At 39.9% G+C, this 27477-nt stretch overlaps 3 protein-coding genes across 4 annotated transcripts; 2 read left to right on the plus strand and 1 right to left on the minus strand.

Moving 5' to 3' along the window:
• Positions 1-27: 27 nt before the first annotated feature.
• Positions 28-6003, plus strand: chrdl2 (chordin-like 2). The gene is made up of 11 exons (XM_061054744.1): positions 28-181; positions 577-689; positions 832-925; positions 1014-1159; positions 2537-2630; positions 2963-3024; positions 3482-3650; positions 3774-3962; positions 4067-4240; positions 5038-5130; positions 5255-6003. Exons 1-11 carry the CDS (start codon positions 115-117, stop codon positions 5386-5388), a joined length of 1335 nt encoding a protein of 444 aa, XP_060910727.1. The 5' UTR covers positions 28-114; the 3' UTR covers positions 5389-6003.
• An 8467-nt stretch (positions 6004-14470) lies between these two features.
• xrra1 (X-ray radiation resistance associated 1) lies at positions 14471-20481 on the minus strand. Of its 2 annotated transcripts, XM_061054745.1 has the most exons (17): positions 20148-20481; positions 19624-19772; positions 19106-19177; positions 18944-19016; positions 18759-18856; positions 17885-18033; positions 16661-16765; positions 16466-16575; positions 16328-16380; positions 16164-16244; positions 15987-16080; positions 15782-15900; positions 15545-15694; positions 15307-15457; positions 15054-15169; positions 14863-14968; positions 14471-14791 (listed from the first exon to the last, which is right to left on the minus strand). In XM_061054745.1, the coding sequence occupies exons 1-17, from the start codon at positions 20173-20175 to the stop codon at positions 14616-14618; spliced, it is 1830 nt and encodes a 609-aa protein (XP_060910728.1). In that variant the 5' UTR covers positions 20176-20481; the 3' UTR covers positions 14471-14615. The 2 variants fall into 2 exon arrangements, with proteins under 2 accessions (XP_060910728.1, XP_060910729.1); XM_061054746.1 differs by lacking the exons at positions 19624-19772; positions 20148-20481 and having other exon boundaries at positions 18759-18872; positions 19106-19159.
• Positions 20482-20549: 68 nt separating this feature from the next.
• On the plus strand, positions 20550-23863 carry LOC132987817 (sialidase-3-like). The gene is made up of 3 exons (XM_061054750.1): positions 20550-20964; positions 21149-21388; positions 21657-23863. Exons 2-3 carry the CDS (start codon positions 21164-21166, stop codon positions 22662-22664), a joined length of 1233 nt encoding a protein of 410 aa, XP_060910733.1. The 5' UTR covers positions 20550-20964; positions 21149-21163; the 3' UTR covers positions 22665-23863.
• The last annotated feature ends 3614 nt before the right edge of the window (positions 23864-27477 follow it).

Genomic DNA, 27477 nt, shown 5'->3' on the forward strand with positions numbered 1-27477 from the left:
TTTTTTTTTTTTTTTTTTTTTTTGGTATTATTGTTTCACACTGTCCTGCAGTTGCTGTCTCGCAGAATCACAACTTTATTGCGCGCAGCAGACTCAGTCACGCACATGTAAATCATGAAGTCCAGGTTGTTGTTCTTTCTCATCATTTGGTGTGCAGATGCAGAGCTGAAACCCCGGAAAGGTAAGAGCACACACCCTGCTGATGCTTATTAAACATAAAACATGAAGAGTGCTTCAAAGAGGAAAAGTGAAGTCGGTGTTAGCTGGCGGATATTTAAAGATTTACACACTCTTTTTGGATGAAACCAAACTTTGTTGCGCAATGAGAACTTTAATCACATTCAGCCACAGATGCCTCTATACAGTATTATATTCAGATATCTGTTTGTCTCAGTGCTTACATGGACTGTACTGTCAGTGGCATTGCAGTTTCGTATGTTTTCCTCTGCATTTCTGCACTTTCGCCGTGACTTAGTCTCACGTTTAAAGCCTTTGTTCACATAGTTTTCATGTCTGTTTTATCTGCGCCACATGCGTCCATTAGTCGCTCATCTTTTTTTTTACTCTGACACTCAGGTTCCGGGTCGGTTTGTACTTTTAAAGACAAGACGTACAGCCCAGGAGACAGCTGGCATCCCTATCTGGAGCCCTTTGGATTCATGTTCTGCATGCGCTGCGTCTGCACAGAGGTGACTTTTATCAAACTGCATCACTTCTAAACTGCATCTAAAGGAATGCAACACTCAGTCCTTTTACATTTGAGCTCTCATTGCAGAAATAGAGGCAGGGAGTTGAAGGTGGCCAATGCTTGTAAACTCTGCTTTCTCTTAGACAGGCCATGTGAAATGTAACACCATCAGGTGTCCTGCTCTGCCGTGTGAAAATCCAGTGACTGATCCTCAGCAGTGTTGTCCCAGGTGCACAGGTAGACAGTTCCTCCCATAATCAGGACTTTTTTTTGAGAGAAATTTATTCCGGTTGTGACTTCTCTCCTGTGTGATGTCCCTCCTCAGATGAGCCCAGGATCCCTGCAGGACTCAGAGCCTCAGTGAAATCCTGCAGGCACAACGGGACCATTTATCAGCCCGGGGAGACCTTCACTAAGCATGACCTCTTTCCATCCAGGCAAAGCAATCAGTGTGTCATGTGCACGTGCTCTGTAAGTTACATCTCACTGACTACATCAGTTGTGTTAATCCATAGAAAGAATATGATGTACAGCGTGGAAGATGTTAGGGGTGATTTTATCCTGCATCAGACTCAGGTTAGCTTCAAAGTAAGTTTACACAGTTTGTGTTTTAGTGCAAAAAACAAACAGCAGTGCTCCTATTGTCAGGGGACTTACATATATATATATAATGCATGTTATATGCAATAAGATAGATGTAAAACCGTACAAATGTGCAGGAATGTGCAGCATGATGTTTAGTGCAAATATCCATCTTGCAGATGATTTAAAGACAGGGCAGTGTGACCATTTATTGAAAACCCATCTAGGATTTTTTGCTTTTGTGAATAACAGAAATTTGGTAATTTTCAGATGTTTCTATGACAAAATATGAATCATTGCCACTGGGGACTATGTTTGCATTAAAAGTATTTCTACGATAAATATCAATACATTCCTAACAATCCTTCTTCATCTGTGAATTTATGCTTTTCTCTTAACACCAACTTGAAGGCGTACAAACAGCTTAAAAAGGGAAATATTTCATGAAGAACATAAGCTTTTACGAACACTAAGATAACTAAAAAACAACAGCTATTATATTACTGTATCTCATACTGTAAATGCCACTTTTACAAAATTATTTTTATTTTTTACGTTTCACTTTTTAAAAAAACACAGTTTCTGAGTAACTTAAAGCTGCTGATGCTATGCAGTGATCATAGAAACATCACTTCTTCAATTCCCATCACTATTGTCTAATAATGCTGTAGCTGGTGAAAACATCTTGCATTGGTTTGAGTGCTGGCCGGGCATCATCACGATCCGCTCGAAAGACTGAAATTTAGGGAACAAAGGCAGATTTGAGAGAGGAGCGTAAGTGAAGCCAATACTGAGATCACCCTGAAGTTGTCCTTTAAAAGACAACATTTTACGAGTTGTTAAGTAGTGTTCGTTAACAGGTGTTTCTGTTGCCAACGTGAATTCACATTACATGTAGTTCATAAGAAAATGAATACCAGTACACTACTGAGAAGAGTGCAGTGATTTTATCAGTCTCTATTATTTTATTAAATTAAATTAAACTTTAGTGAACTCAAACAAAGACTTAGAAAGTTTATTTTAAAAGAAAAATGTCATTTCTTTGTCTTGTTTTTTTCAATGAATTTTAATAGATTGTTATAACATATTCTTATATCGAATCTTCTCTGTGATTATTAACTTCCTGTTTTAGTGATTTTTAAAAATATTCTATTTTAATGTTTCTTTTTTCCTCTGTCGTGATGCTTCTGATGTCTTTTGTGAAGCACCTTGAATTGCCTTGTTGCTGAAGTGTGCCATATAAATAAACGTGCCTTTCCTTCCCAGAATGGAAACATCTTCTGTGCTCTGAAAACATGCCAACCAATCAGCTGCTCTTCCCCCGTGACAGTTCCTGATACCTGCTGTTTGGTGTGTAAAGGTATAGCTCAGCTAAATTGGCATGACCCCTTTCCAACCCGGAATTTCTTTATTCCTTCCTTTTTTCTTCTTCAGTAAACTAGGAGACATCTTACACAGGAGCATAGTAATAACAAAGCACATTGACCTTATTGTATTATATGTATTATAAGTGAAATAGATTCAAAAATACACTCAGAAAACTGATACCATACAGAACTTAGTCACACTAAACCATTGCAAAAATTACACTATTATAATCTCATCATGACACAGGTTCACTTATTTCAATCACTCAGTCTTTTATATATTTCCTGATCATTACTCTGCCCTCACACTTGTTTCTCTCTGCAGATCATGGCACCAGCGGATCCTCATCAACTGAGGATGGAAACCAGCAGCTGAACAGAGGAGTTGTACGTTCTTGCTGATAATAGAAAAATGAACATTTCTTAGTCATTGCTTCACTTGCACGTTTCTTCTCTGTCGAAGAGTCCTTGAACGTGACACTGAGGTCATTAGGGGCGTCAGGAGATCTTCTTTGTAGCTGGTGCTGACCTTTGCGCGCAAGAGGACAAGCAAATCAATTAAGCTCCTTGAGGAGGGCAGGGGCACGTTGCTCTTTGACATCACATTTTCATATCTGAAACATGCATCATTAAATATTCATGGACTTCTGTGCCTGATAAGAAGACCAAGTTGTATTTTTTTTTTACTTTTTTAATTGTGGAAAAATGGTAAAAGCAGTTCAGAGATCCAGAGAGACTTAAACCTCTCATGATTCAGGGATAAATTGGATGTTTTTTTATAAAGAAAGTAATGCCAATATTCAAAAGATAATTTTTGTTATTGTGTCTATTTTTTTTACAAAAGAGGCATTCAGTGGACCAGTGTTCTGGGGAGCAGAGCAGGGCGCGGTCCGACCGTGCCACACCACCATGGATCAGGGCTTCTCCCAGAGGCCTGAGCCTCAGTAAACTGAACCTCAAAGGAGCTTCAGAGACCACAGTGAAGATATTGTTGCAGAGGAAACACCAAAAAGGTGAGACTTTGTCAAAACAGAAAGGTCCCGTGCAGGTATTTCATTTTTATAGACATGTTCCTCACAACTTTACGATGGGTTCCATGTGTAGCACATTGCTCAGATGTTTTCCATTTCTCACAGCTTGTTTATACAACGGAAAGACGTACTCTCATGGAGACATATGGCACCCGGTTTTGGGGAAGGTCCTGGAATGCATCCTGTGCACTTGTACTGACGGCCTCCAGGACTGCAAACGCATCACGTGTCCCAGCCAGTATCCATGCCAACATCCTATGAAACCAGCGGGGAAGTGCTGCAAGACATGTCCAGGTAGTCAAACATGACTCATAACAAACTGAGCTGTTTATTATGACATGATGTTGATTGGCTGTAAACATCATCCAATAAACGTATCTGTGTTTTTCCCTCTTCAGAAAATAAGACTGAAAATAACCAGACCCAGTGTTACCTTGGATATAAAAATAATCTCCTGGTGTATAAAGTAGAATCGTCTCTGAGAGTCGACTCACCCAACGCTGTGAGGATCATTGTTGTCGAACGACAAAGTACTGCTGAGGTTGAAGTGCAAGTCTGGAACACCGTAGAAGGTACTGTAGCCAGTGGTGTGAACTTTATTTAAGTAAAAGCTGAACGTTTTCTGAAATTAAAATAAGCCTGAAACTCTTCCGTCTGTTTGAATTGGAGTAATTGGAGTCAGCTGCCAGTTAGCTTAGCTTGGGATGCAAAATGAAAACAAGGTCAAACAGCTCTCATACAGTGTGAAAGCTCTGGTTGTATAGGTTTTTTGTTCTAGACTACTTCTTAGCTATACTTGTGTTTTTGTGCTATTTTGTATATTTTTTAAAAATGTCTTAACATTGACAGAATAAAAGGATAAGATCAGCTAATTCTCCCTGAAAAAAAAAGATGCTAAAATGATCAAAAGTGCCTCAAGCTAAGTCTGGGATTGGATTATAGTGCTGACAATTTATCCAGTGTAAGAATAGGGGAAAAAAGTGTGACGTGTTTTAGTTAGAATCTCCGGGTGAAAAATGTTGTCCGTTTGCGTTCACACATGCAGCTCCTCCTGGAAATATCAGGAGTTTTTCAACAGTTTTCCGCAAGTGTGAAAGCCCTAACGGTGAATTCAACCTGCTGCGTTCACACGTCAGCTCAACCAGTTTTTTTTTTCAGAAATTTGACAAACAGTGCCGGCAGAAAAAAGGTCTGGGAGAAGTCGGGGGGAAAAAAACAGCCCATTTTGAAAATTACAGGAGAGCATTGCATATGTGAAAGGGGCTAAAAGAAAACATGTTTGAATGACGACATGTTTTTCTAAATGACAAATATTTGTAATATGTTGAAAAATGTATGACCGTCTTCTGAAATCTTTTTCTTAACACAGGTGTTTTACAATTAATGGATATCGGTGATGTTCAGCGAAAAGATATCGTGGATCATCCAGAGAATTACACATTACTGACAACACTTGATGAAGGTTAGTTTCGAGACTCCACCCTGTGAGTCCTCCTGACTTATTTTAATAACTTATTTTATATTTTATCACCCGTTTGGTTTTAGTCACAGTGATAGTGACAATGCATTTCCTTTTTTTTTTCCAGAGACATGGAAAAAATTTAAAGAGGAGGGTGGAAATCTGAGTCAAGCCTCTCAAACCACGATTTGTGAAGACGGCGTTCGTGAGATGGTGACTTTCCTAAATCCCAGGCAGATAGAAGACCAGTGTCCACCATAGTGGTTCTTCTTCAGTTGTCTCTCTTCATATCAATATTCCCAAGAACCACATGGTTAGTATACTGTACATTCTTTTATCATACAAGTTGCACTTTGGGGATTTTTTTTTTTAATTCCTTGCTTAGGAGCAGATGAAAATAAATTGTATTTTTGGAACATGTTGGAAAAGGGGCCACATTTAGTTTAGAAGAAAAGCGAATTTTGAAGGATTTTCAATGATAATCAACTTATTTATTGATAAGACAACAGACCTTGTTTGAAGTGTTTTGGTTTTTTCGTGTTTTCTCTGTAAATACATGTGACTATGAATGTTTTTGCATGACATAGCGACAGACATTGCCTTATGGTTAGCTTTGCCAGTTAAATCACAACTGTGTCAAAAGTGTGTGTTTGTGGAAGTTAAAAAAAACACAATACAGACGCAAAGCTGCTATTTTTTTAATGCAATCACAGAACTTAGTTTGTTATTGTAGCCTAATGGCATCAAACATATGAGAAAGGATTTTATTTTGAAGTGGTTATAGTTGATGTAACTCGTAGCACTTTGTATCTCTGCTCACAGTTTTTACACATAAAAGTCTCTCAGTGTTTGACTCCAGTAAATGTTTATCCTGTTTGTTGTTGGCTGTAACTTTCATGTTCAAATGCAGAGTCCCGCACAAAGAAAGAAAGATAGTGACGTGTGAATAGATGTTGAGACAGGCTTCTTATGATGTGGCCCAGATCTCAAACTTCTACATGACGGTGGTTTGATTATTCATTTAAAGTCTGCTAGTCGGCCTCAGAAGGGCCGTCTTACACTTTTGACGCCCGATGGCTTCCATTACATTCAACTGGAAGTCCGGATCAACTTTTTTTTTCCCCGCTGGAGATGAAATGTTATCAGAGGCATGGAAATGAAAAGCAGAAGTTTGGACTCCCTTCAGTCTATACTCTATTTGTTCACACACACAAACCATATAGTATCATTCCTCGATGGAAAAAAAAAAGGTTCTGTTCACTGTTCCTGTCTCAAGCTCTTTGTCATCACGATAATTTTCCCTCAAAAATAAAGGGTAGACACAAGTTTTACATTTTTTTATTTTTGATGTCTTCTCTGAAAGGTTTGTTATTCAGAATGGAGAAAAGAGGCCAGAAACTACATTGTACTTTATCCAAAAATGTAAAACACTTAAAACTACTGACGGCTTCAGTCTCATGTGCAATGGAAAAAACTGCTCTCCTTCTGTCCAGTTTCATGAAGCAATATCCATCCGAACTCAAACAGTTACAGTTTCCTGGCATCAGCACACTTTGTAAAGTGTTGGTTTAGCATGTCTAAATTAATACCAAATGTAGATACATTTGATGAATTGATAACTAGGTTAGGGTCAGTAGGTGAAGTCTTAGAAACAATTACAATCACTCAGAATATTCACCTGATCCTCTACCTATCTCAGCTATTTGGAGCTTTTTAGCACCTTTAAGCAAATTGTTTTTAGTTTTCCTTTTCATATTACCAGTCCAAGGTGCGATATGTATGCCGCTGTAACATCTCCCTTTCGGTTTGAATGTCATAGGACGTAATGGTGGGACCAAATCCTGAGTCATAAAAGGGCTAACAACTTGACCCACAATTCCTCCCTTCCTCATGCTGTTTTTTTTAAGCCCCTCTAGTGTCACCAAAAACAAATCAAAAATCTGGAATTGCATGTCTGGAGATTGTGTTGTTAAAAAAAAAAATCGCCTCCTCAAACCTATGTCAGCAGGGTCTGTGAGAGCAGTCCTTCTGCTCAGCGGTGCTGTGTGCAGTCTGTCCACAGGCCTGTTTGATCAACAGGTGTCAAATTATCACTGTGGTTCTCATGACTCAGTCAGTGTGCAACCGCAGATTTGGTAGACTTGAGTGGGCGCTTCAGAAGGATATTGCTTCCCTCCTCTGTGAACTCCCCGATGTGCTCGCTGTGTCCCCTCCCCTTCCACAATGACTCATTGTGTTTCTTTCACACTTTGGGCCAGACAGCCCTGTCTGAATCTCACTGAGGGCATGAAACAATATTTTGAAACAGACGCACTCTCCTTCTCTGCCTTCATTACTCTCACAAAAAGGCTGTCATAACTTTGTGTAAACTGTTGGATCTGGCAGTTTCCAGCAGTCGCTCCCTTGGTTGTCCAAAGAGGTGGTTACAGTCAACAGGGTAAAAAAAAAAAAAAAAGGGCTGTTCTACTTTATTGCTGCCAACATAAATTAGTAATCAACATTTTCACGTTGCCATTTTCCCATGCAGACTCAGTGTTTATGAGCATTACATACGCAGGTTTAAACAAAGATTTCAGCCAGCGTGCTGTAGCTTACTTTGCATGTTTCCATTTCTGTGTCTTTGTCATTTCTTAATGTGTTTGAATTTGTCTTGAATTCGTTTCACGGGCCAATTCTGCTATGCATGCTTAGTCTTGGCTCTGGCAGTTGTAACAGCTGGGGGCAGTCAGTGGGTATAAATCATACAGTTGGTCAGCTCTCTGTGTATGTGTACTCCATGTTACCCAGATTAAGAACCAAGTAAAGAAAATGTTGAGACTCAGGGTCTGGCTTAGCCCAAGAGTGGAGGCGCTTCTGAGACATTATTGTAATATTATTTCATTATGTACAAACATGTGTCACTTCCTTTAAGCCGGTCGTACCAAATCAACTCATTACCATTGCAAACATTTCTCCTTTATGTTAAATTTATTTCTGGATTTTAAACTTGGACTGTATAAAACAACGTAACACCCCGAAGCCCAACAATGGCAGTCACCGTTTTTCAAATGCTAACTCCAGCTAACTTCAGGCTAATCAAGAAGCAGGCAAAGAGGTGGAGTCAGGGCTAATAAATATCTTGGTAGCTGAAACAGGCCCATCTGGCATGCTGGCCTACTGTCAAAAAAGTATAAAAACAACAGGAACAAAGCTGACAGTTTTCGGTCAGTAACGGGGTTTAGCTAAAGTAAAGCCTAGCCTCATGACAACAGCTATTACATGGCTACCAGTCAGTCAAATCAGCCACAACCTTTAGTATACCTAAATATGTATAACTCAGCTTTAACATTGTTGTTAGCTAGGTGCCTTTTCAAATTGGCTAAATATAAATTACGCGGAGCAAACGACCACGTCTATATAGCCATATAGCCTAGCTTCCGTAAAAGCACTCCTGTTTGTCTCAAGTTAAAGGGGCCAACCGACATCTCCTGTGGCTAATACTCACTATTAGTACCTCATACAACCAAATGCCCAACTTTGCTTAAATATGGGGGTTCCTTGGTTTTGGTATTAGCCTCAAGTGGACACCGGAGGAACTGCAGTTTTTGGCACTTCTGCCAATGATTCATATTTCTACACTCGTGATTGCCGCTAGATTTGTTACAGAATTTTTTTTTTTTTTTTAAACTCTGCAACAGTCTTCCTTGATTGAACCTGTTTGTAAAAGTTTTAGGATCAAATGTTCCCTCATCCGCTGCAGCAAAAGAATTCCTCCATGATGCATACAGTGTTTGTGAGGAACTGAAGCATTGCAACACAATCAGGCAGCCTTTTGTTTCAAAGCGAGCCAAACTGTGTTAAGTTAATTCAGTCTGATGGATGTGTTTGCTTTCATAGCTGATTAAGGTGCTCAGCAGAACCCCGGAGTTCATGCTTCATCAAAATACTTCCGAAATCTATCAAGGGCTCTGTTTTTTACACCCTCACCCTCTCGGTAATTAAGTTGGCCCTGATCATTTTAGCTGATGTTTGGAGCCCGGCCAAAAAAACACAGACAATACCAGGATGCATGAACGCTTTGGACTTCATGCCCTCAACCTGAGCGGCTCGGTTTAAAGGTCGGACTTTTAAACACGTGCTTGCAATGACTATAAACTATTATAGACGGAGCACAGCGAGCTCTTTTGTTGCACAGAATCAAGACGATCAGCAACAACTTCATGAACTGTAATTAACAAAGACCTCTTTTCAAATGTCAGCCAGAGTGGCCGAAGCCTTTCCAGGATTACATGTTAAGTGTGTAACAGTTCAATCGCCCATCAAAAGAAGATAATGAATAGGTCCAGTCTGCAGTGAACTCATTTGGCGCTTGAATAATGAGGAGTGTTGATGAGGTATTCAGGCCTGTTTATTCCTGAGCCAACTATGGTGTCTGAGTCTCCACAGGGTTATTCTCAAAGTTTAACTGTTGGCCCTCAGTTTGAGAGTCAGGAAAGTCTTAACCAAACATTTCTCAGGCCTGATTGCAGCGATGAATTCTCCAGATGTGCTGCCATATAGGAATAAAACACACACACACACACACACACATGCATAAACATGGATCTGACTTCTGCTTGCCCAAAACGCAAGACATGGATGACGTTCTGCGCCATGTCTTTTGTTATTTTTTGCGTTTGGACGGAGTATCTCACTCTCCTGCCAGACTCTGTTAGATCACCAAAAGAATGGGTGAAAATGTGTTTTCAGTTAATTCCTCACCTCATCACATCTTCGTGCTGAGAGCAGAAGAGGTTACGGGGGAACATTTTCACTGAGAATTATTAACTGTCTGTTTATTCTGTGTTGCTGTTCATTTGAATGAGGACGAGATACAAACAAAGAGACATGACTTCTATCTGATTCCCTTTTAAACACAAAGCAGACGTCCTTTGTGCTTCATACAGAGACTCTTCTGGGATAACTCTACAAAGTCGTTAGAAACAAATTACAGACACATGGATTAGGTGATTATCTTCAGCCTTGAAGTAATTTGTCACATTAGTAAACAGTTTTCACATATCCAGTATGCGTGCGTGCCTCAGTGAGGGTCAGTTGGGGTAAGTCATAAATAAAGGAGGCCAAATAAGTGTTGCAATGTTTGAAAATTTACTTTATCTCATTTCATTTTAAAAAGCAACAGATACACAAGTCGGTCTTAGTTTCTAACTTGAAGGCTCTTAAAGGAGTATTAGACATATTTTAGAAATCAAGCAAGTAACACAAAGGTGGTTAAGTATGATCCAGATTTGGTAATACACTTTTTTTTTTTGCTTACCGGGATCAGTTTATCCACATACTGACTTTCAAGGATTACCAAATCCAGGTTACTGATGCTCAAAAATTAGACTACAAACTTTGTCCACAGAGGGTGCCAAAATCATCACAAACATAAAGGTCCATTTTAGCATTCACATGGGCTGGAGGAGAGTCTGTGCTATCTGTGGGGAATATTTACAGTCTATGGTGGGGAGGGGGGAGGGCAGGGACATTATTAATGAGGTTGGCAGCAGAGGGGAAGAAACTGTTCTTGGGATGCGAGATTTTGGTCCTGATGAACCGCAGCCTCTTACCAGAAGGGGAGTGTCTCAAACAGTTTGTGCCCGTTTATTGCATTGTGTTGGACTGAGGGTTTTTTCTGTTTGTTCTTAAGGATTAAACTCGAGATATATCAGCCTCTGCTGTCGTCGTTATCAACTTTCTTTTTCCATTTTATCTTTCTTGTTAGTCCCCGACTTTTAGTGAATTACAACATCCCTGCCATTCCTCCTCTAACATTCTTCTACGAGAAGATATTTTTTATTATCTCACAGTTAATTTGCTGTTCTCACAATACATTAGAATAGTTTTTAGTTTAAAAAATGAAGTATTTTTGGCTTTCTTCTAAGCTTGTTATATTTTTAATAAGCAGCCTATCCCATCCTATCATCACTCTACAAGAAACACTTTCATTATGTACCGATCACTTGTTTGAACTCCAAAGCCAACCCGGAGTTCTTCACTGCTTTCATGAATACATTCCTGACTTTTTCTTCTGATGCCAAATTCTTTTGGCGAGGTTGTGTTGAGGGACTGTGACAAGTTTATATATATATATATATATATATATATATATTACCTGTGTTGGAGAATGCAATATACAACCGACTGTCACAAAATGAGTCATCGACTGATGTTATCCATGTTAGAAAACAACAGTGAAAATGTGTCAGGAAAGGTTTAAGCTGTTTTTATATTAGTTGGCACTAACACGAGCAGACAAAGACAGTGAATTGATTCTGATGACTTATTGATGAGTTGGTCTGATGTCAACCTGCAATCTAACAATATTAAAGCTTCTTGCTCAATAGTACATTGTTTGTTTGTTTTTAACTGCAAAGACTTCCAGAATTAAAACACTTCGCTTGTGCAACCGTAGATCTAAACCTTGAAGAAGCTGAACTCCTACATAACAGCTTTCTGGTCAGGTCAAACAAACTCATGCCAGGACTCACTGGCTGCAGAACAAACTCCATCAGGACTTTGACAGCACCAACAAATCTTCAGACGTCTTCGACTTGAGCTACATCCAGCCTGGCTAGAGCAGAAAGACAAGTATGGTGGCTAGAAAATTGGATTTCAAAGAGGTTTAATACAATTTTGATCAAATTCAATCACACTGAGCATCAGACAGGTTCGAGACACAGATGAGCTCCAGTGGGCTGGAACATAGTGATTCTGCAGAGTGTTTAGATCTCTGCCATTTGGCTCTGTCTCCTCATTACCATCAACTATAAGGCTGGAGAGGAAATCCTGACTCTCAGTGTGAAGCTCAGCTGTTTGTCTGCTTGCTATAGGTCAGGAAACCAGTGACTGTTTTTATTACATTTAAAAATTCACTATAAGAAACTCACTTCTCTTTCTAACATGGAAGGAAACCACACCGTTTCATATGCTAACAAACTGAAGTGTGTTAACTTCAAATTTCCAATGTTCAATATTTTTTCAGACTAATAATCATTTTGCTCACTTTTCATTTTTCCTGGTAAATTTCACCTTATAGGTTAACCTGTACATCCTTCAGTGAAGTCAGCTGTGATCCTGAGCATTGGAAAAATAGAAAACAAATCAACAGAGTATTTAATGAAGCATCAATTATCTACAGATCTCTGCAGCTCAGTATGATTTAAAGTCCACATATTGAAACACATCGTTTATAATGTCTCCATAGGTTGATACGTCATATGGGACATGTCCTTCACACATATATTGGAAAATTATTTATTTCTAGATGTTCTCTTTGTGTTGTTTACTTCCTTTTTTTGATTTCACGCTCTCGTCCTTCATATGATTTAAATTATTTCCTCTCAAGAAGATCTCGGACAGAATGCACTCTGAGCACAGGTGGAATAAATCATGAGGTACTCTTTCATGAGATTCTGCACGATAACATTCATGTGAGGATGTTTCTCTGCTTCTGTATGTACTGAATGGTAAATACTGCATAACAAGGTGCAGAACATATCAGACATTAGACATCATATGGTTATTATGTTGCCATAAACAATGTCATGTGTTTATGACATGTGCTCCACACTTTGAATTATGTTTTTATTTATTATAAATCTATTTTACAGTATGCTTTAATTAGTCTCAAAACGTCTACTGTCAATTTAAACAAATATTTTTTTTTTTTTACAATTACTCAAAACAATATGCTTTCATGCTTTAATGCCACAAACATGCGGAAGCACTGCAGCGTCTATTTTAAAAGGCTATTTGTACAATTGCATCAAATGTATAAAATCCAAGATCACATCTAATCCAGTGTACAGTGTGCTGGACCAAAGCCATGTTAGAGTCATAAAAACCCATCAGTTTAATGACAGGCTGTGATTTCAGGCTACGCTGATCGAAACAGATTGAACCAGAGAAATATGAAACTTCTTTTTTTTTTGGATTGAAAAGATCTGAATGTACACAAACAGCATAAACTGATAATCTCCAGTTTCATTGTCACAGCTGAACTTTAGTGGCACACACTCATACACACTGTGAATGATGCTGTTCCGGTTGTAGCCGTGGTGCTGCAGCTGCTCCATCATCAATCACTATCACCATATATCTGTGTCAGTATTAATCAGACTGACTCATGGGAACAGACAGGAAACAGAAAGCAGATGCCACCCAGTCACTGCTTCATGCAGAAGAACTTTCTCCTAGATTTAATCAGAGGCGCTTCTTGTCATCAGGCGAGGTGGGCGACTGCTTGGGGCCCCAGGCCACTTAGGGGCCCCTGAGGGCTGATAAACTACAGCAGTGGCTCAAACTGTGCAAACTTTGCAATGACAGTAGGAACCCCCCCCCCCTAATGGGGCTCCATCTGACAACACTCACTCTCATTGCCCTGCTTAGCATCTCATGTTTAAGTCCTGTGAAAACCAAAGTGTGTCAATGAGAATCGCTGAAGGAAAGTGAAGAGGGATTTTTTTGTCTAGGAGTAAAAAAAGAAAGAGGAAAAGCGTCAGGACACTGGTAGATATTACAGTGATTGGAGGGGCCTCCAATAATGTTTTGCCTGGGGCCCCTACAGATTCGCCGCTGGAATTAATGAATTTGATACGGATCTGTTTGAAGTGGATCTGCTCGCTGTAGAGGCCAAGAATGTGCACTGATGCAAATTTCTAACGCCTCTTATCTCTGAACAAAAGACAATGTGTCATCTCAAGATAACAAGGAATCTGTTACCTCCCCCCCCCACCACCCAAAAGAAACCTACATTTTGTTCTTTTTATTATGTGTATTGGAGATTATAAGCATGTATAGATGGTGTCTTGACAATTGATGCTAAAGATTTACATTCTAAAAGTCAATTTAATAACTACCATATTTGATCGTACTTCGATTGGTATGAATCCTCCCCCACGGTATTTACAGTGACTTTCACATGTGCCAAACCTGATCTTTCAGGTTTTCAAGGATAATGTTATCTATAATAAAGCAACAATTCATGTTACATTTTCTTGTTATCGCAAGAAATATGCTCCTCCTTTTTCCAGATAAGATAAATGAACACCTCAAAAGTACATTAATGAACACAACATTAATAATCCCTGATCGTGCGGAAAGTCAATAAATTTCTGTTTAAAATCTTCTGAAATCTCTCTTTCATTTATCAAGATCGTGAAACTTTAAAGTGAGAAACAAGCGCTACCATCTCCATATAAAAAAAAATAATTGGTGTTCTCAAGTTAACAAAAAAGTCATTACAAGCACTGTAGTTCTCGTCTCCTGTGGTTTTCTGTTCGGAATCATCTTTGTTGTTTAATAAAAATGCACAACAGGGTTCAACAACCGTCTTTTATTAAGGACATGTGCTTTCTGTTCTCATTAATTCCACTCACACAAATAGCATACCAACACGAACGCGATGATACTAAAGAGAAGATGTAAAATCACAGCTTAGCTAAGCACTTCTTTACGTCAGGAGTTCAGAGTTCAGAGTTCAGAGGTGGAGGCTTCTCTTTGTTTCTCTCAGTCTCAACGCTGGCGACTTGTTCCATGGTTTTCTGATGGACCATTATGTACTTTGTCTTCATGTCCCTCAGCAGAGACTGAGCTTCCATATAATCCTGCTTGGTAACACTTGTGTTGCGTACAGCGCTGCCTGAACAGAAAACAAAGAGTCATTAGGCAGAAATGTGAAGCCGACATCGATTGAATCAGAAGTGTTCTTACTTAAAGGGACTTCTCTGATCGATGTACTCTCTTTGATTTCCTTGATCATTTCATCCACCTTCTCAGACGGCTGCTTTATTGGCCTCAAAGGTGGAAGTTTCTTCATCTGCAAACAGAACGGTTCTTTTAGAGTAAGAAATGATACTTATTTAAATTCAATACTGAACATGTATACATCCTGTGGTACAAACCCTTTTCTCTCTTTCTCTGTACGGGGTCTGGATGCTATCAAGCTTTGGTTTGGAGTCTCTGTAAACATTGAGATTCTTCAGCGTGTGTTCCAGCATCCGAACAGCTGTTTGAATTCCTGTGGAAATGAAAAAAAAAAAAAAAACTTGACTATCCCCTTCACTATGGGCGGATTACATAGCCAGACTTTTTATTTAAGAGCTGGAGGCAAAAGTCCAAAATTAAATGGCAGCCGGTGAAACAATAAATCCTCACCGATCGGCTCCTCTGTATCAGGGTATGAGTTTGCATCCATCAACATTTCATAGCACGGCAGTCCTTCAGGATCTGTTTCCGCCTTGTGTCCCACTTTGTTCTCTGAAGTTTCTCTCTCGTTGTTTTGGAAATCTGACTCAAAATCCGTTGCCTGAACATGATGCAAAGAATGAAATCATTTGAAATGTTCTGAGTGTATTCTTGAACAGCCTTAATAACCTCAAAGGTTAAAGACTACCTGAGTAACAAAGAAGTGTTGAGTTTCTTCTTGGAGGGATTCTGGTGTTTCCTCTAAGTGCATCTCATTTCTCTCCCCCTGAGTTTCAGCAGGACAAGGCGCGTCCCTCGTCGATGACTTCTTTAACACCTTCTGGGTTCTTTCTTCTACCTGCGATAGGAAGGAAAACGATGGTTCATACAACAAAATCTCAAGAGTCAAAATAAGATGACAAAACGACGCAAAGGCGAGTCAAACCTTCCATTTTGGATCAGTGGAAACCTTCACTGGCAGCTTCATGGCTTCTTGTTTCTTCTTTCGCCTTATTGTAATCCCCAGTCTGTCCTGAAGGTAGTATGTGAGTAAAGGAGGGTCGCCTGTGTTCAAACAGAGACATGGAGCTTTTCATATTCGCCGACCATCCTTAAACTCAGCCTCATGTGGGAGAAAACAGAAGGATTACCACTTCTCTGCGTGGTCAGAGGGTTGGAGCAGATATCGATTTCTCGAAGCGTTGGGAAAAGAGCGGCAGCCATCACTCCGTCCTCCTCGGCGATCTGATGACGGAACACTGATGAGACATGTTAGCTTGTTTTCTTAAAACAGCAGATTTTTTTTTGGAACACATTATGTTACTCACCTTGTTGTCGGCTAAATTCAGGTACTGCAGAGCAGGTAGAGGTGAGGTAGAGCCTCCACAGGACTCCTTGATGTGTTCAACCTAAGAGTGATTAATACAGATATTTATAACTGATTGAAACAAAGCGAGGAGGCATCTCACACACCAACTGTAAGATGAAGCACCTGAGAGGCTCTCTTTAAATCTTCATTGGTGACAGGATTTGGCTCAGTGTGGGCTGGATGGGAGGGAAGATGACATCATCAATTCTTTTCTGAGGCTACTGACGTGCCAGTTTATTAACAAAATGTTGAAACGCTTACCCGGTCCCTGTTCTTCAGTCCACTCTTCGATCGCTGCTTTTGAAGAACCCGCTGGTTGCAAATATGGTATTTTAGAAATGCGGTTCCCCTGAAGGTTTAAATACTTAAGCCTGTAATTCGAACATTTTAAAAGATTTAATAAATGTTTCCAGAATGTTCTTTTCTACTTTATTTTATACAGAACACTTTAATGACCTCTTTAGGTTCGATAGACTCTTGAAGACTCCTGAGGAGAGTTTGTTATCGTCCAGCATCAGGACTTCCAGAGTTTGAAACTGTGAGTCTTCTCGTGCAGCGGGCCTGCACATAAAGAAGAACATTACATTCAGAAGCACTATACAGTCAATCATCAGTCTTTATGTGTATAGCTAGATCTCATAACATATGTCACCTCACTTTACAAAAAGAGCAGGTCTTAACTGTACTCTTTATTATTTTATTTACAAAGGCCCAACATGAAGCCACCATGAGAAAAGTCTGATTTATAACACTAAATGTGATTTATAATGCACTTCAATACATAAAAGAACATTCAATACACCATGTATGCACAACCCTGTGTGCTCTATATCCCCAGCTGCACAGCAGGTTTATAGAATACCTTGACATTTGTGTGAATTTGAATTTCTTTATTGTCTCATCGGCACCCCCTTGTGGTCAATTTGACACAAGAATGTGTTTTGATTTTTTTTTCTTTCATTATATTGTCAGATATTTTTGTTTAATTATGAAATCATTCACTAACATATCAGTTAAGTACGCTGCTCATCATGACTGCTACATGGTCAGAAATCTTTGGCAATGACATTTGACATTTTTAACAGTGAGTTACAACTCACTGCAGGGCTATAGGTTGAAGGACTTTGATTCCACAGTGAAACAGTAGCCTTGAATTCATGGTCATACTTGGCTGTTGAATCATAAAATAAGATATGTTCTGCAGTAACTCCTGTAAGAAAGAAGAAGGAGCAGACTGTGGAAAGCATCAGATTGTAGCTGAGGAATGAATTTGCATTTTTGCTCCACAAAACCTGTAATTAAATGGATTAGCTGTCTCTAATTGTGCCCGATTCGTGTGACTCACATCAAAGTTTTTTGTAAAAGCTGTCATGTGGAAAGTTGGCTTCTGCAGCCATTAGACAAAGAAGTGTTTGGCAGAAGTGACCCGAGAGTACAAGCAAGACTCATCGTCTTTTTCCAGGAACAATTGGGGAAATAATGTTTGAAGTGAAGCGCATCAGAATCAGAAAATACTTTATTAATCCCAGCTGGAAATTCAGTATTAATATTGTTGAAAGGGTAAAAGTATTAGCATGAAGCAGTGAATGGAAGTGTTTTAATTTTGATTATCTTGAGTTGACACGGCAAGTTGTGTCATCATGAATACAGTTTATTTTTCAAAGACTATAAGTTACTTACGGTTGTGCGGGGTTCTGGTTGGAGGAACACAGGTAAGGAGAAAGATGATGAAGCTCATTTCCTGTCAGATGAAGGACTTTCAGGCGAGGAAGCCGACCGACGTTAACAATAGAATCAGCTGACAAATTGTTGTAGGAAAGATCCAAAACCTGTGAGGATTCAAGTGAGTTATTGAAAATAACTTTACCATCCAACACTGCTCAAACGTTTAACTGCTCTATAAAAGTCTTGATGTAGACATAATAAGAGACATAGAAACTTAAATAGACCTCACACATCTTCTCTGTTTCTTGCTCATTAATATCAAAGCTTCTCCATTATTACACATGTGGAACAAGATGAAATAAATCAAGGCAGCAACATGAAGATCAGAAAGTTTCTGGGGGAATTAAAATGATTTTTAAATTACCAAAAAAGTTATGTCAAGTTATGTGCCACTCCTTGGACATACGACTCGTGTGTTTAAAGCTCCTGTGAGAAATTTTTGGGTTGTGTAGATTTTTGCCGCCCCCTGGTGGACAAAGCAGATGGTTTATCTATTTGCTTATCTTGTCCTGTATACCTGTGATTATAGTATTTTCTTTTAAAAGATTCCATCCCCTTTTATCTTAAATGTCTACCTGAACTCACTATATAACTCTGGCAAGGAACATTTTTAAAGAGCCTGTTTCTGCAGCATGATATTTATCACCTTGACGTCTACCCTGTGGCAGGGGGGGGGCAAGCATAAATAACCATAGAAAACCATTTTTTCTTCAGATTTTTTGCTTTACTAGATCAGAAAGATACAGATATTAAAGTAAGTCTGTTTCCTAACAAGCTAAAACCCTGTCACAGAAGCTTTAATTAATATGAGGAAAGTCTGCCGTCTCACCTCGAGATGAGGGAAGTCAGCAGCATCAAACGTCATGTTGCGGAGCCCGTTTAACGACAGATTGAGTTCTTTTAAAGACAGGAAATGGCTGAACGCCCCTGTGCAAAACAAATCCTTTAAGGAAAGACTTAACATAATATGTAATTGAATCATATCTGCATGATTTCTAATGAATCAACAATCACCTAGAGAGAGGGCGTTGATCGATGCATCAATGTAAGCCACATTGACAAACTCCTTAAGGTCGTCAGGATTGACCTATGCAACAAGGCAGACACAATGTTAATATTTTAACTATTTTTACAAATAACTTTGACAGAAATGTGGAGGGAAAAAGTGATTCTTACAGAATTCAGTTTCTGCTCACTGACGTTGATGGTACAGAGTTCAGACGGTCTGTCAACACAATGTGACTGAAGCTACAACAGAAACTTTGATTAGGCTATAACATATCTGGATCTTGCTTAAAAAGCCAAGGTGGAGTAGTGCAAGTGAGCTATTTGTGAATGCAGGAGTTAACACCTTACAAGCTTTATTGAGGAACCTTATGTACGGATTTATCGGTCGCTTGAATGACTCAAAGAATGTAATTATAATGCTGCTGTCAAACCCAAGTTATAGTGCAGTACGCTACCAGTCATACCTTTGGAGACATTGGTATAAGTACCTTTCATAAGAGGCGGGAATGTTGTTATTCTAATGTATATGTGTGTTGTCTATTTTTTTGTATTGTATGTCTTTTAAAATGGACCTTGAGTCTAATAATAAAAGTTGATGATGATGATAGATCAGCCATTTCTCTATTTTGGCACAAAAACAGTTCTCAGGATATCTCACGTTTTGTATGTTTATCTCAGGGCCTTACCAGAAAAATTGCATCCAATGTGTTACCATGGTGACGGTCATTTCCCCTCTTGTTGTCACATTTTCCATGCGTCTCTTTTATTCTTCTGTGCAGGTTCCTGTATCTCTGCTCCTCTGCCCTTCTGTACGCCACGAGCCAATGACCAGCACCTGCAAGGAAAGTCAAATTAAAAAAGGATATTGTTGGCCAACACTGCTTGCAGATTAACAATTATCTAATTATTATACAATATGCCGATTGTATTCTCAGGTTATGGTTATGAAATGAAAAACAGAAGAAAGTAATTATAACTTCTGATAGCCAAAGGTTTTATTCAAATTAGACGGCTTTAATTGTCCAACCAACATTTTTAAAATCCCAATTGCATTTCATTTAAATTGATTTAAAGAGAAAGAAAAGCAGTTAAGCTTTAACTTAAAAATGACAGAGGTAATAAACTGGCCTGAACTTTTCATGTAGTGATAAAAACCTACTTTTTTTCTTTTCATTACGTTTCTTGAATATACTGATTTAATTTAACCCACCTTCCATTCTTCGATGCTGTAATGTCATCCTGTTTTCCTGTGTGATCCATTAATCACTAAAAAACCTTTATTCAAAGGTGTATCACGCTCTTTCTCTGTTACTTCTAACATTTAATATGATCTTGAGCTGCTCTGTCGTGCTTCGTATCCTAGCAACAACCTGAAAGACGATAGTGGTCATCCTGTCCAGCAGGGGGCGGTAAAGGAGGGAGCGTTTCTTTACCAGGCGAAGGCGGAAGCAACTGGAGAGCCTGTCTAGCCAAAGAGTAAATTAAACGATAAGATAATTATCCGCTTAGCTAACAACTTTGAAAGAATAAATAAACATATTAATACTTTTGCGTAGACAACAACTCTGTCTAAGTTTTCTGGCCAGACGAATTTATACGCGACCCCTGTTCGTCTACGCGAATTAGTTAGCTAGCGCCTGTTTGGAAAATGTCCACATTGCGCATGCGCGGCAGTACCCGTCGGTTTGTTTACTTTTGTCAAATGGCGCTTAAACGCTTCCATGTCTTTAATTTAGAAATAATAACGTGAAATAAAATGCACCTTTCCGAGTTTTACTCACAGACTGTATGGTTTTACTTGAGTTAGGTGGTTGAACCCGTGGTCCTGTTTTACAAACCCGCGTCCAAGCGAACCCGGAAGTAAGTAAGAGTGCGTTTTCTCGCTTCAGTGTCTTCGTCTTTCCCAGTGAACCCATAGCATCAGTGTCGTGAACATCAGAGGTTTCTTGTTGTGGCGTGATATTAGAAGATATTATGCCGTTCAGGCGAAGATCAAGGGCTGCAGATGTGAAGACTGACAAGTAAAGGTGAGTGTTTTTTTACAGGTGAGCAGGACACGTAAGAATCTATTTGTCACCATGTAATTACATGTCTGTGTATGTGGAGCTGGTGGAGTGTAAACTCTGTCATTATGAGGTTCAAAGATAATAACAGAACTAATGAAGGAGGTGAGAATTGTGTTACATTAAGATGAACATTGTCTGTTTACAGATATTGTGATCCATTATGGGGAACACGCCGTCAAAGAGTGGCAGTGGAGAGGAGCCAGTCAAAACAACTTTGTTTGAAAAGGAGCCAAGTGGGATTACATACAGGATTCCTGCTCTCATTTATCTGAGGCACTGTCACACCTTCCTCGCCTTTGCAGAAAAAAGATCCTCCCCTTGTGATCACGATGCCAAGATCCTTGTGATGAGAAGAGGAACACTGAAAGATGATGGATCTGTTCAGGTAATTATTCCCACACATTAAACCAGACCATGAAGCCCCTTGATATGTGGGTCGTCGCCTCTCAACCGGAAGGTCAAGGGTTCGATCCCCAGCTGAGCTGACGTGTCCTTGGGCAAGACACTTAACCCCTCTGCTTCGGTGGCGTTGTATGAATGGATTAGTGTTGTACTTACTCTCTGCTAAGTGAATTGTGGAATTGTAATATGGTTATTATCCAACATCGTCTGTTCTAATCATTCAGATTTTTGTCTTTTGCTTTGTTTTTCAGTGGTCATCCAGTCAGGAGCTGTCAACAGCGTGTCTACCAGACCACCGCACCATGAATCCCTGCCCCGTGTATGAAAAAAACAGCAAAACCCTGTTTTTATTTTTCATCTGCATCTTGGGGAACACCACAGAGGCGCGGCAGATCCTGACAGGTAAGAACAAGGCCCGCCTTTGCTGCATCAGCAGCAGCGATGACGGGCAAACCTGGACCCAAGCAAGAGACTTAACAGAAAGTGTGATTGGGGAAGCCATCCACAAGTGGGCCACGTTCGCCGTGGGTCCCGGCCACGGTGTTCAGCTGGAGAACGGAAGATTGGTCATCCCTGCGTACGCCTATTATGTCCCTTACAGATGCTGTTCCTTCCCCATTCCTTTCACAGTTTACCCACGTGCTCTGTCCATTTACAGCGAGGACTTTGGACAGACGTGGCGTGTAGGAAAGATGCTTCGGAAAAAGTCATGTGAATGTGAAATGGCTGAAATCATAGACCATGAGGGCAGGAGTCACCTTTATTGCAATGCTCGTAACTCCGGAGGGCACAGATGTGAGGCCCTGAGCGAAAACAGCGGCGTGTATTTTGACAAACCCCACGTGGCTGCAGAGCTTGTGGAACCACCTTCGGGCTGTCAGGGCAGTGTTATCGGCTTCCCCGCCCCGGAATTTGTCCCCAACGACGACGCCGAAAGCAAGGCTTGCGGCACCTCGCTCTTGTCTCCTGACACGCAAACCTGGCTCCTCTTCATCCACCCAACCGACAAGTCCAGCAGAAGGGACATGGGCGTGTACTTGAACCGGTCCCCCCTGCATTCGTCAGGGTGGGACAGGCCCCGGATCATCCACAGGGGGCCCAGCGGCTACTCAGACCTGGCCTACAACGGAGACAAAGATCAGTTCTCGTGCCTGATGGAGTGTGGGAAAGAGAGTGAACTTGAGCAGATTGCTTTCATGTCGTTTACGCTTAATGATGTCATGCAGACGGGCAGTAAGAAAGAAAAGAAGATGCGTTGATTTGCAGTTGCTTTATTCCTGTGTTAACAAAAGCTCTCTTAAAAAAAAAAAAAATACTCCTGCAACCTAAAAAAAAAAAATCAGCCACTAAATATGCTGTGCAGTAACATCTGTATGTGTTTACTGTCGTTCTACTTTTTGGAGATGATAATGCATGCATGAGTCGTGTGTCTTGTTGTCTCCTTGTTTACATGAAAGGTATTTCAAATCTTAATAGCATTAATATGCAAGCAGCTGTGTGAGAAAGGAAACTATTTTAATAGGTTAGGAGGCAGATTTCAAGCATGCTGTGCTGAACTGTCATCTTTTACACAGGCTTAATGTGTGTGTGTGTGTGTGTGTGTGTGTGTGTGTGTGTGTGTGTGTAGCATGTTTGACAAGCTCTTCATACCCATCCCTGCTTCTTATTCAAACCGTCAGTGTGTCCTGAGCAGTGGAGAGAATTTGCCTACCTCCTTTTTATTTTCATACGAAGTTCATAGCAGGCCTTGTGTCGTAGAGCATAGTTTGCTCCACGCTCTCGCTCTCTCCTTTACATGTAGTATAACTGATTCACATATGCCTTCAACTCCACTGTTTAGATTCAAGCTGTGTCACAAACTTTTCTTCTCCGTGCCACAAGGTTTGCAACAAGACCGTGCGGAAAGAAAGACATTATTTTTGCTTCTCACCACATCCAGCTTACTGATGAAGAGACCAACATAACTGTACCACTATCCATGAGTCTTAAACACAGATTAGGGAGATTCTCGAGCTACATCTGTCTATAGCATTTAGGAAACGTTGTATTGTATACTGATTTTAAATACAATCATTTAAAAAAAAAAGCAATATCTTACTTAAGGTAAATGATTTACTTATTTATGTTCTTTTCTCCACTTCATTTAGCATTTTTTTCTAACAGGCTTTCCCCCCTGGCATCATTAACTTCTGTAAAGTGGTCATAGAAGCCAGGTATGATTGGCTGAAAGCATGAAACAGCATGTAACGACAGATGAACACCCACTGTTTAAAAGCCACTTATATTTTGTACACATTACTGAGTGACTTAGAAATCCTCCTTTGCCTAAAATGGTGAGGCTCAAAGCCTTGAGGCGGATCTACACTAGTTTCATTGTGTTTTTGTTGACTGTTGTGGAAAGTGACAAAACCTGCATGAAACACGTATTTTAGTAGAAAATAAAAGTAACCTGTGATCACGTTGACTCATCTTTTGTTCACACCGCTGTGCACATTTTTTTTATAGAGCAACGGAAATAACCGTTGTTTACTTACTGTTACACGTTACGATACATTTAAAAGACGAGGGAAGCAATGATCATCTGCAGAACAAGGTCATGGGAAACATAATCAGTAATCTTTGGGTGTGGTTTTTGCAAGCGTCTATAAATAAACACTTCATGGGAGAACTCCATTCCCTCAGCCGCCTAAGGAGGCTGAAGGCATGTTGCAATGTTGTGAAGAGCTCTTGTTGTAAAGTGACCTATGGGGAGTTGGGGGTGATTCAGCAGCTGAGCAGAAAGCGGGGATGAGTTAAGGACAGGGAGGAGTGTTTGAGTCAGGCACAGGCTGTGGCTGATAGGGATTTTTCCAGTTTTTTAAATTGTATTACTCCAGTCGTTTTTTTCTGTCAACTGCAATTTAAAAAAATAGGTTTAGTCATGATTACAAGAAGTCTGAGTGTCGGGGCATTTGAAAATATAACAGAGTAGTTCCCTAATACAACTGGACAGCTGCGGCTAGTCAGAACACACGTATGACTGAAGTCCTAAAATCTGAATGACCGATGTATCCTTTTTATATTCTGGAAAGAAAAAAAAAATCAAAGGCAAACAATATGACAGTTTTTTCCCCCTCTTTGAGACTTCTGTGCTGCTCCTACTTGTGATTATGTAATTCTCCAGCTAAACCAGCTTACAAATGCATTATTTAATATTTTTTTCTGAGGTGCATACTGTACTTGTTTGTACAATTTGTCCCGAGGAGTAGAAAGTGTGCTTCATGGGGACTATTTTCAGCTGCGTATTAACACACACATTTGGCGTTCCCGTGAGTCTTCGCATCAGCGGGAGGGTGAAGGACAGTGGACATGTTCATGGTAATAAAGGCGCATATCATCCAGTGGGAATGGCTACAATTTGTTTTCTCATTTGATGAGGATGACGCAGACTAACAGCACAGGCGAACAACTAATAACATTTATTAGCCATATCATAATCTCATACTGATGCGTGTAACTGTTTCATGCAGTGCGTCTTCTGTTCTGTGGTTGTTTTTGTTCATCTGACAACAGTTGTAAATTTGCTGCTAGATCATTTTGAACAATACAAAAGAGCATCTTAGGCCTTGTTACAGAATCTCTCTTTAGATTTGAGATCTTAACTTCACTGTCTTTAGAGGTCACATTACAAACCCCCGAGTGACTCATCTGGTGCTAACATGGATTGCCCTGCTTGGTTGAATAATTACACTTGTAAGGAAATCTCAGTTGACATCTGTGCCATTGGGTGCACAGCAGCAGCTACAGGCTACTTGGGGCTTCAAGCCTGATGCCTGTTTACTAATATGGTAATGACTGAGCTAGTGAGCAATAACTAGGCCTGCTTTCAAGAGTGCTTTACTTGAAGCAGGGGCACGTGAGTCAGAAATGTGCTTATCTGCTGACCAGCTTCTTTTCCTGTTTCTGTTTTCATCACCTTGTTTAGCCAGATTCTTCGCAGCGACGATGAATCATGTGGTGAAACCTGTTTTTTCCCCGGCTGTGTTGGCGGTGACACATCCAACGTTTTCTAGCGCATATGATAATTTTTTATTACAGGGTGTTTTTCGCGGTGATAGACACATATGTTTCAGCTATCACCCTGATGACATCTGGGAGTCCAGTAATCGAGCAGAGCCGCTATCGGTGTGTGGGCGTCACAGATGTTTTCTGTTTGTGGCAAGCGTGTGTTGGTGTCCCAGCAGGCTGCTCTTTTAACAAGCACACTCACACACAAAGTGCTGGACACGCGGATGCTCGTGTACCATCCATTTGAACGACCCTCGGGGGCCCAAAGGCAGAGGATTGCCAGACATTTGGGAGGATGACGAGTCCTCCTTATTTGTGGTGTGAGTCAGTCTTTGGGTTATTTCAAGCAGTGGCTTGGTCAGCCATATAAACTTGAACAAATTAATTGACATTGTTGTAAGACAGTCGTTATTTCCCACTTCATATAAATGATCAGTTTCTGTTTTAAGCATCAAGTCATTACTTACCAAATCCACAAATTACACCCTACTTAATAATGCTCAAATACAAATGTGTATTTGCTGTGCACTTGATAATATTAAGACAGGCCATTTGTCAAACCTTAATTGCGTTTGCCCCACAAATATTCAGGAAGTGTTGGCCCTTGAGTGTGCATTTAAAACAAAGCTGTTTGTAACAAATGCCAACATTTACATCATGAAAGAAAGCTAAAAGTCAGTCTGAATAAAAACTGAGGACAAGAAACGCAGCTGCCTAATCTTTGACTGCATGAGCACAGACAGTTCTCAGTGTAATTTTTTTAAAAACAGCTCTGCTAGAATAGTCTGAAGAACCCGGGAGAACAAAAAGAAGAACATTTATCTTATTCATATACATTTCAGACGCCACTGAAAAATCATTACACTACTTCCAGGCTCAGTACCTACTGCAGCAATTTTCTATAATTGCAAGAAAACCTTTTTAGTCCAGACACCAGGAGGCAGGTCTGTTATTGCAGCAGTGACACAAAGGCACATTAAGAGCCTCTCAGAGAGTGTGTGCAGAAATGGAGGAGCCGAGCGTGTTCAAAGTTCAAGGCAGATCCAGCGTTTGATAAGCTTTTAAAGTATGCATTATGGTGTGGGTGTTCTTTTCTGGTTTTCATTCTCGTTGGCCTGGGTTTTTTTGTTTTTCTTCCTGAGACTGTTCGACCACAACCAGGCTGTAGCTTAAAAAGCTCCTGCTGCTTATTTTAAATCTGAGTAAAAATGTTGACTGAAAACTCTTAGTTGTGGATTTCAGGGGTTGTAGTTATTAACTCCATTTATAAGTCACATAGTGAGAGTGACCAGCATGATGATTAGTGAAGTAGGAAAGCTTAAACCATCATTAGAGCACAGTGGGGGATCATGTTATAGACCAGTGGTACTCAGCCTTGTTTGACTTAAGAGCCAAAAAACTATTTCTGCAAGAGCCACAATCGAAAAATCTAATCTGTTCCTAAAATATGTGTGGGAAAGTAGGACCTAAAAGAGCCACAACTAGTCCCAAATGAGCCACATGTGGAGGCTCTTTAGCCTTAGTCATACTGTACAGGCTAAAAGTCATTTAAGTTGTAAATTTCAAGAAGCTGAAAAACTGTTTTCAGTGTAATGCTCCCCAATCAATAAGAAACTACAAAGACAATGGATACTGAACTTCTGGAGATAAATCGAGCCATATTCCAAGTTTTAGAAAACAAAACAAACGTTTGATAACCCGTTAGCTAACAGACAACAGCTAAAGTTAGCATTCAGCCACTTCTCTGCTAACATTAATGCCCGGAGAATCATGGATATGATTAAAAATGTGAACACATTCAGCAATCTTGAGGTGAAACTTATTGGATGTACGGCTATCCCTTCAAGTTCCACTGCTATTTTTACATTACTGTATCCAATTATACATTATGTTATGTTTTTTTAAACATTTTTTAGTGTTAATCGTCTTTGTAGCTTGTTATCGAGTCATTGATGAAAGACAGTTTGTGAGATTCTCAACATTTATAAAACTTACACACCAGAACCGCATGACACGATCAGCTTT

Source organism: Labrus mixtus, chromosome 14 (genome assembly GCF_963584025.1).
Source record: "Labrus mixtus chromosome 14, fLabMix1.1, whole genome shotgun sequence".
Lineage (NCBI taxonomy): Eukaryota > Metazoa > Chordata > Actinopteri > Labriformes > Labridae > Labrus > Labrus mixtus.

What these genes read in the sequence shown, in the direction of transcription:
- chrdl2 (XM_061054744.1), top strand. Translation starts at nt 115, where the DNA reads ATGAAGTCCAGGTTGTTGTTCTTTCTCATCATTTGGTGTGCAGATGCA. An exon ending in AGCAGCTGAACAGAGGAGTT is followed by an intron (nt 3,025 to 3,481) that starts GTACGTTCTTGC and finishes TTTTTACAAAAG; the next exon opens with AGGCATTCAGTGGACCAGTG. An exon ending in GCAGAGGAAACACCAAAAAG is followed by an intron (nt 3,651 to 3,773) that starts GTGAGACTTTGT and finishes CATTTCTCACAG; the next exon opens with CTTGTTTATACAACGGAAAG.
- xrra1 (XM_061054745.1), bottom strand. Translation starts at nt 20,175, where the DNA reads ATGACATTACAGCATCGAAGAATGGAAG. An exon ending in AACCAGAACCCCGCACAACC is followed by an intron (nt 16,766 to 17,884) that starts GTAAGTAACTTA and finishes CTTTATGTGCAG; the next exon opens with GCCCGCTGCACGAGAAGACT. An exon ending in TCTGACCACGCAGAGAAGTG is followed by an intron (nt 15,901 to 15,986) that starts GTAATCCTTCTG and finishes GTTTGAACACAG; the next exon opens with GCGACCCTCCTTTACTCACA.
- LOC132987817 (XM_061054750.1), top strand. Translation starts at nt 21,164, where the DNA reads ATGGGGAACACGCCGTCAAAGAGTGGCAGTGGAGAGGAGCCAGTCAAA. An exon ending in AAGATGATGGATCTGTTCAG is followed by an intron (nt 21,389 to 21,656) that starts GTAATTATTCCC and finishes TTTGTTTTTCAG; the next exon opens with TGGTCATCCAGTCAGGAGCT.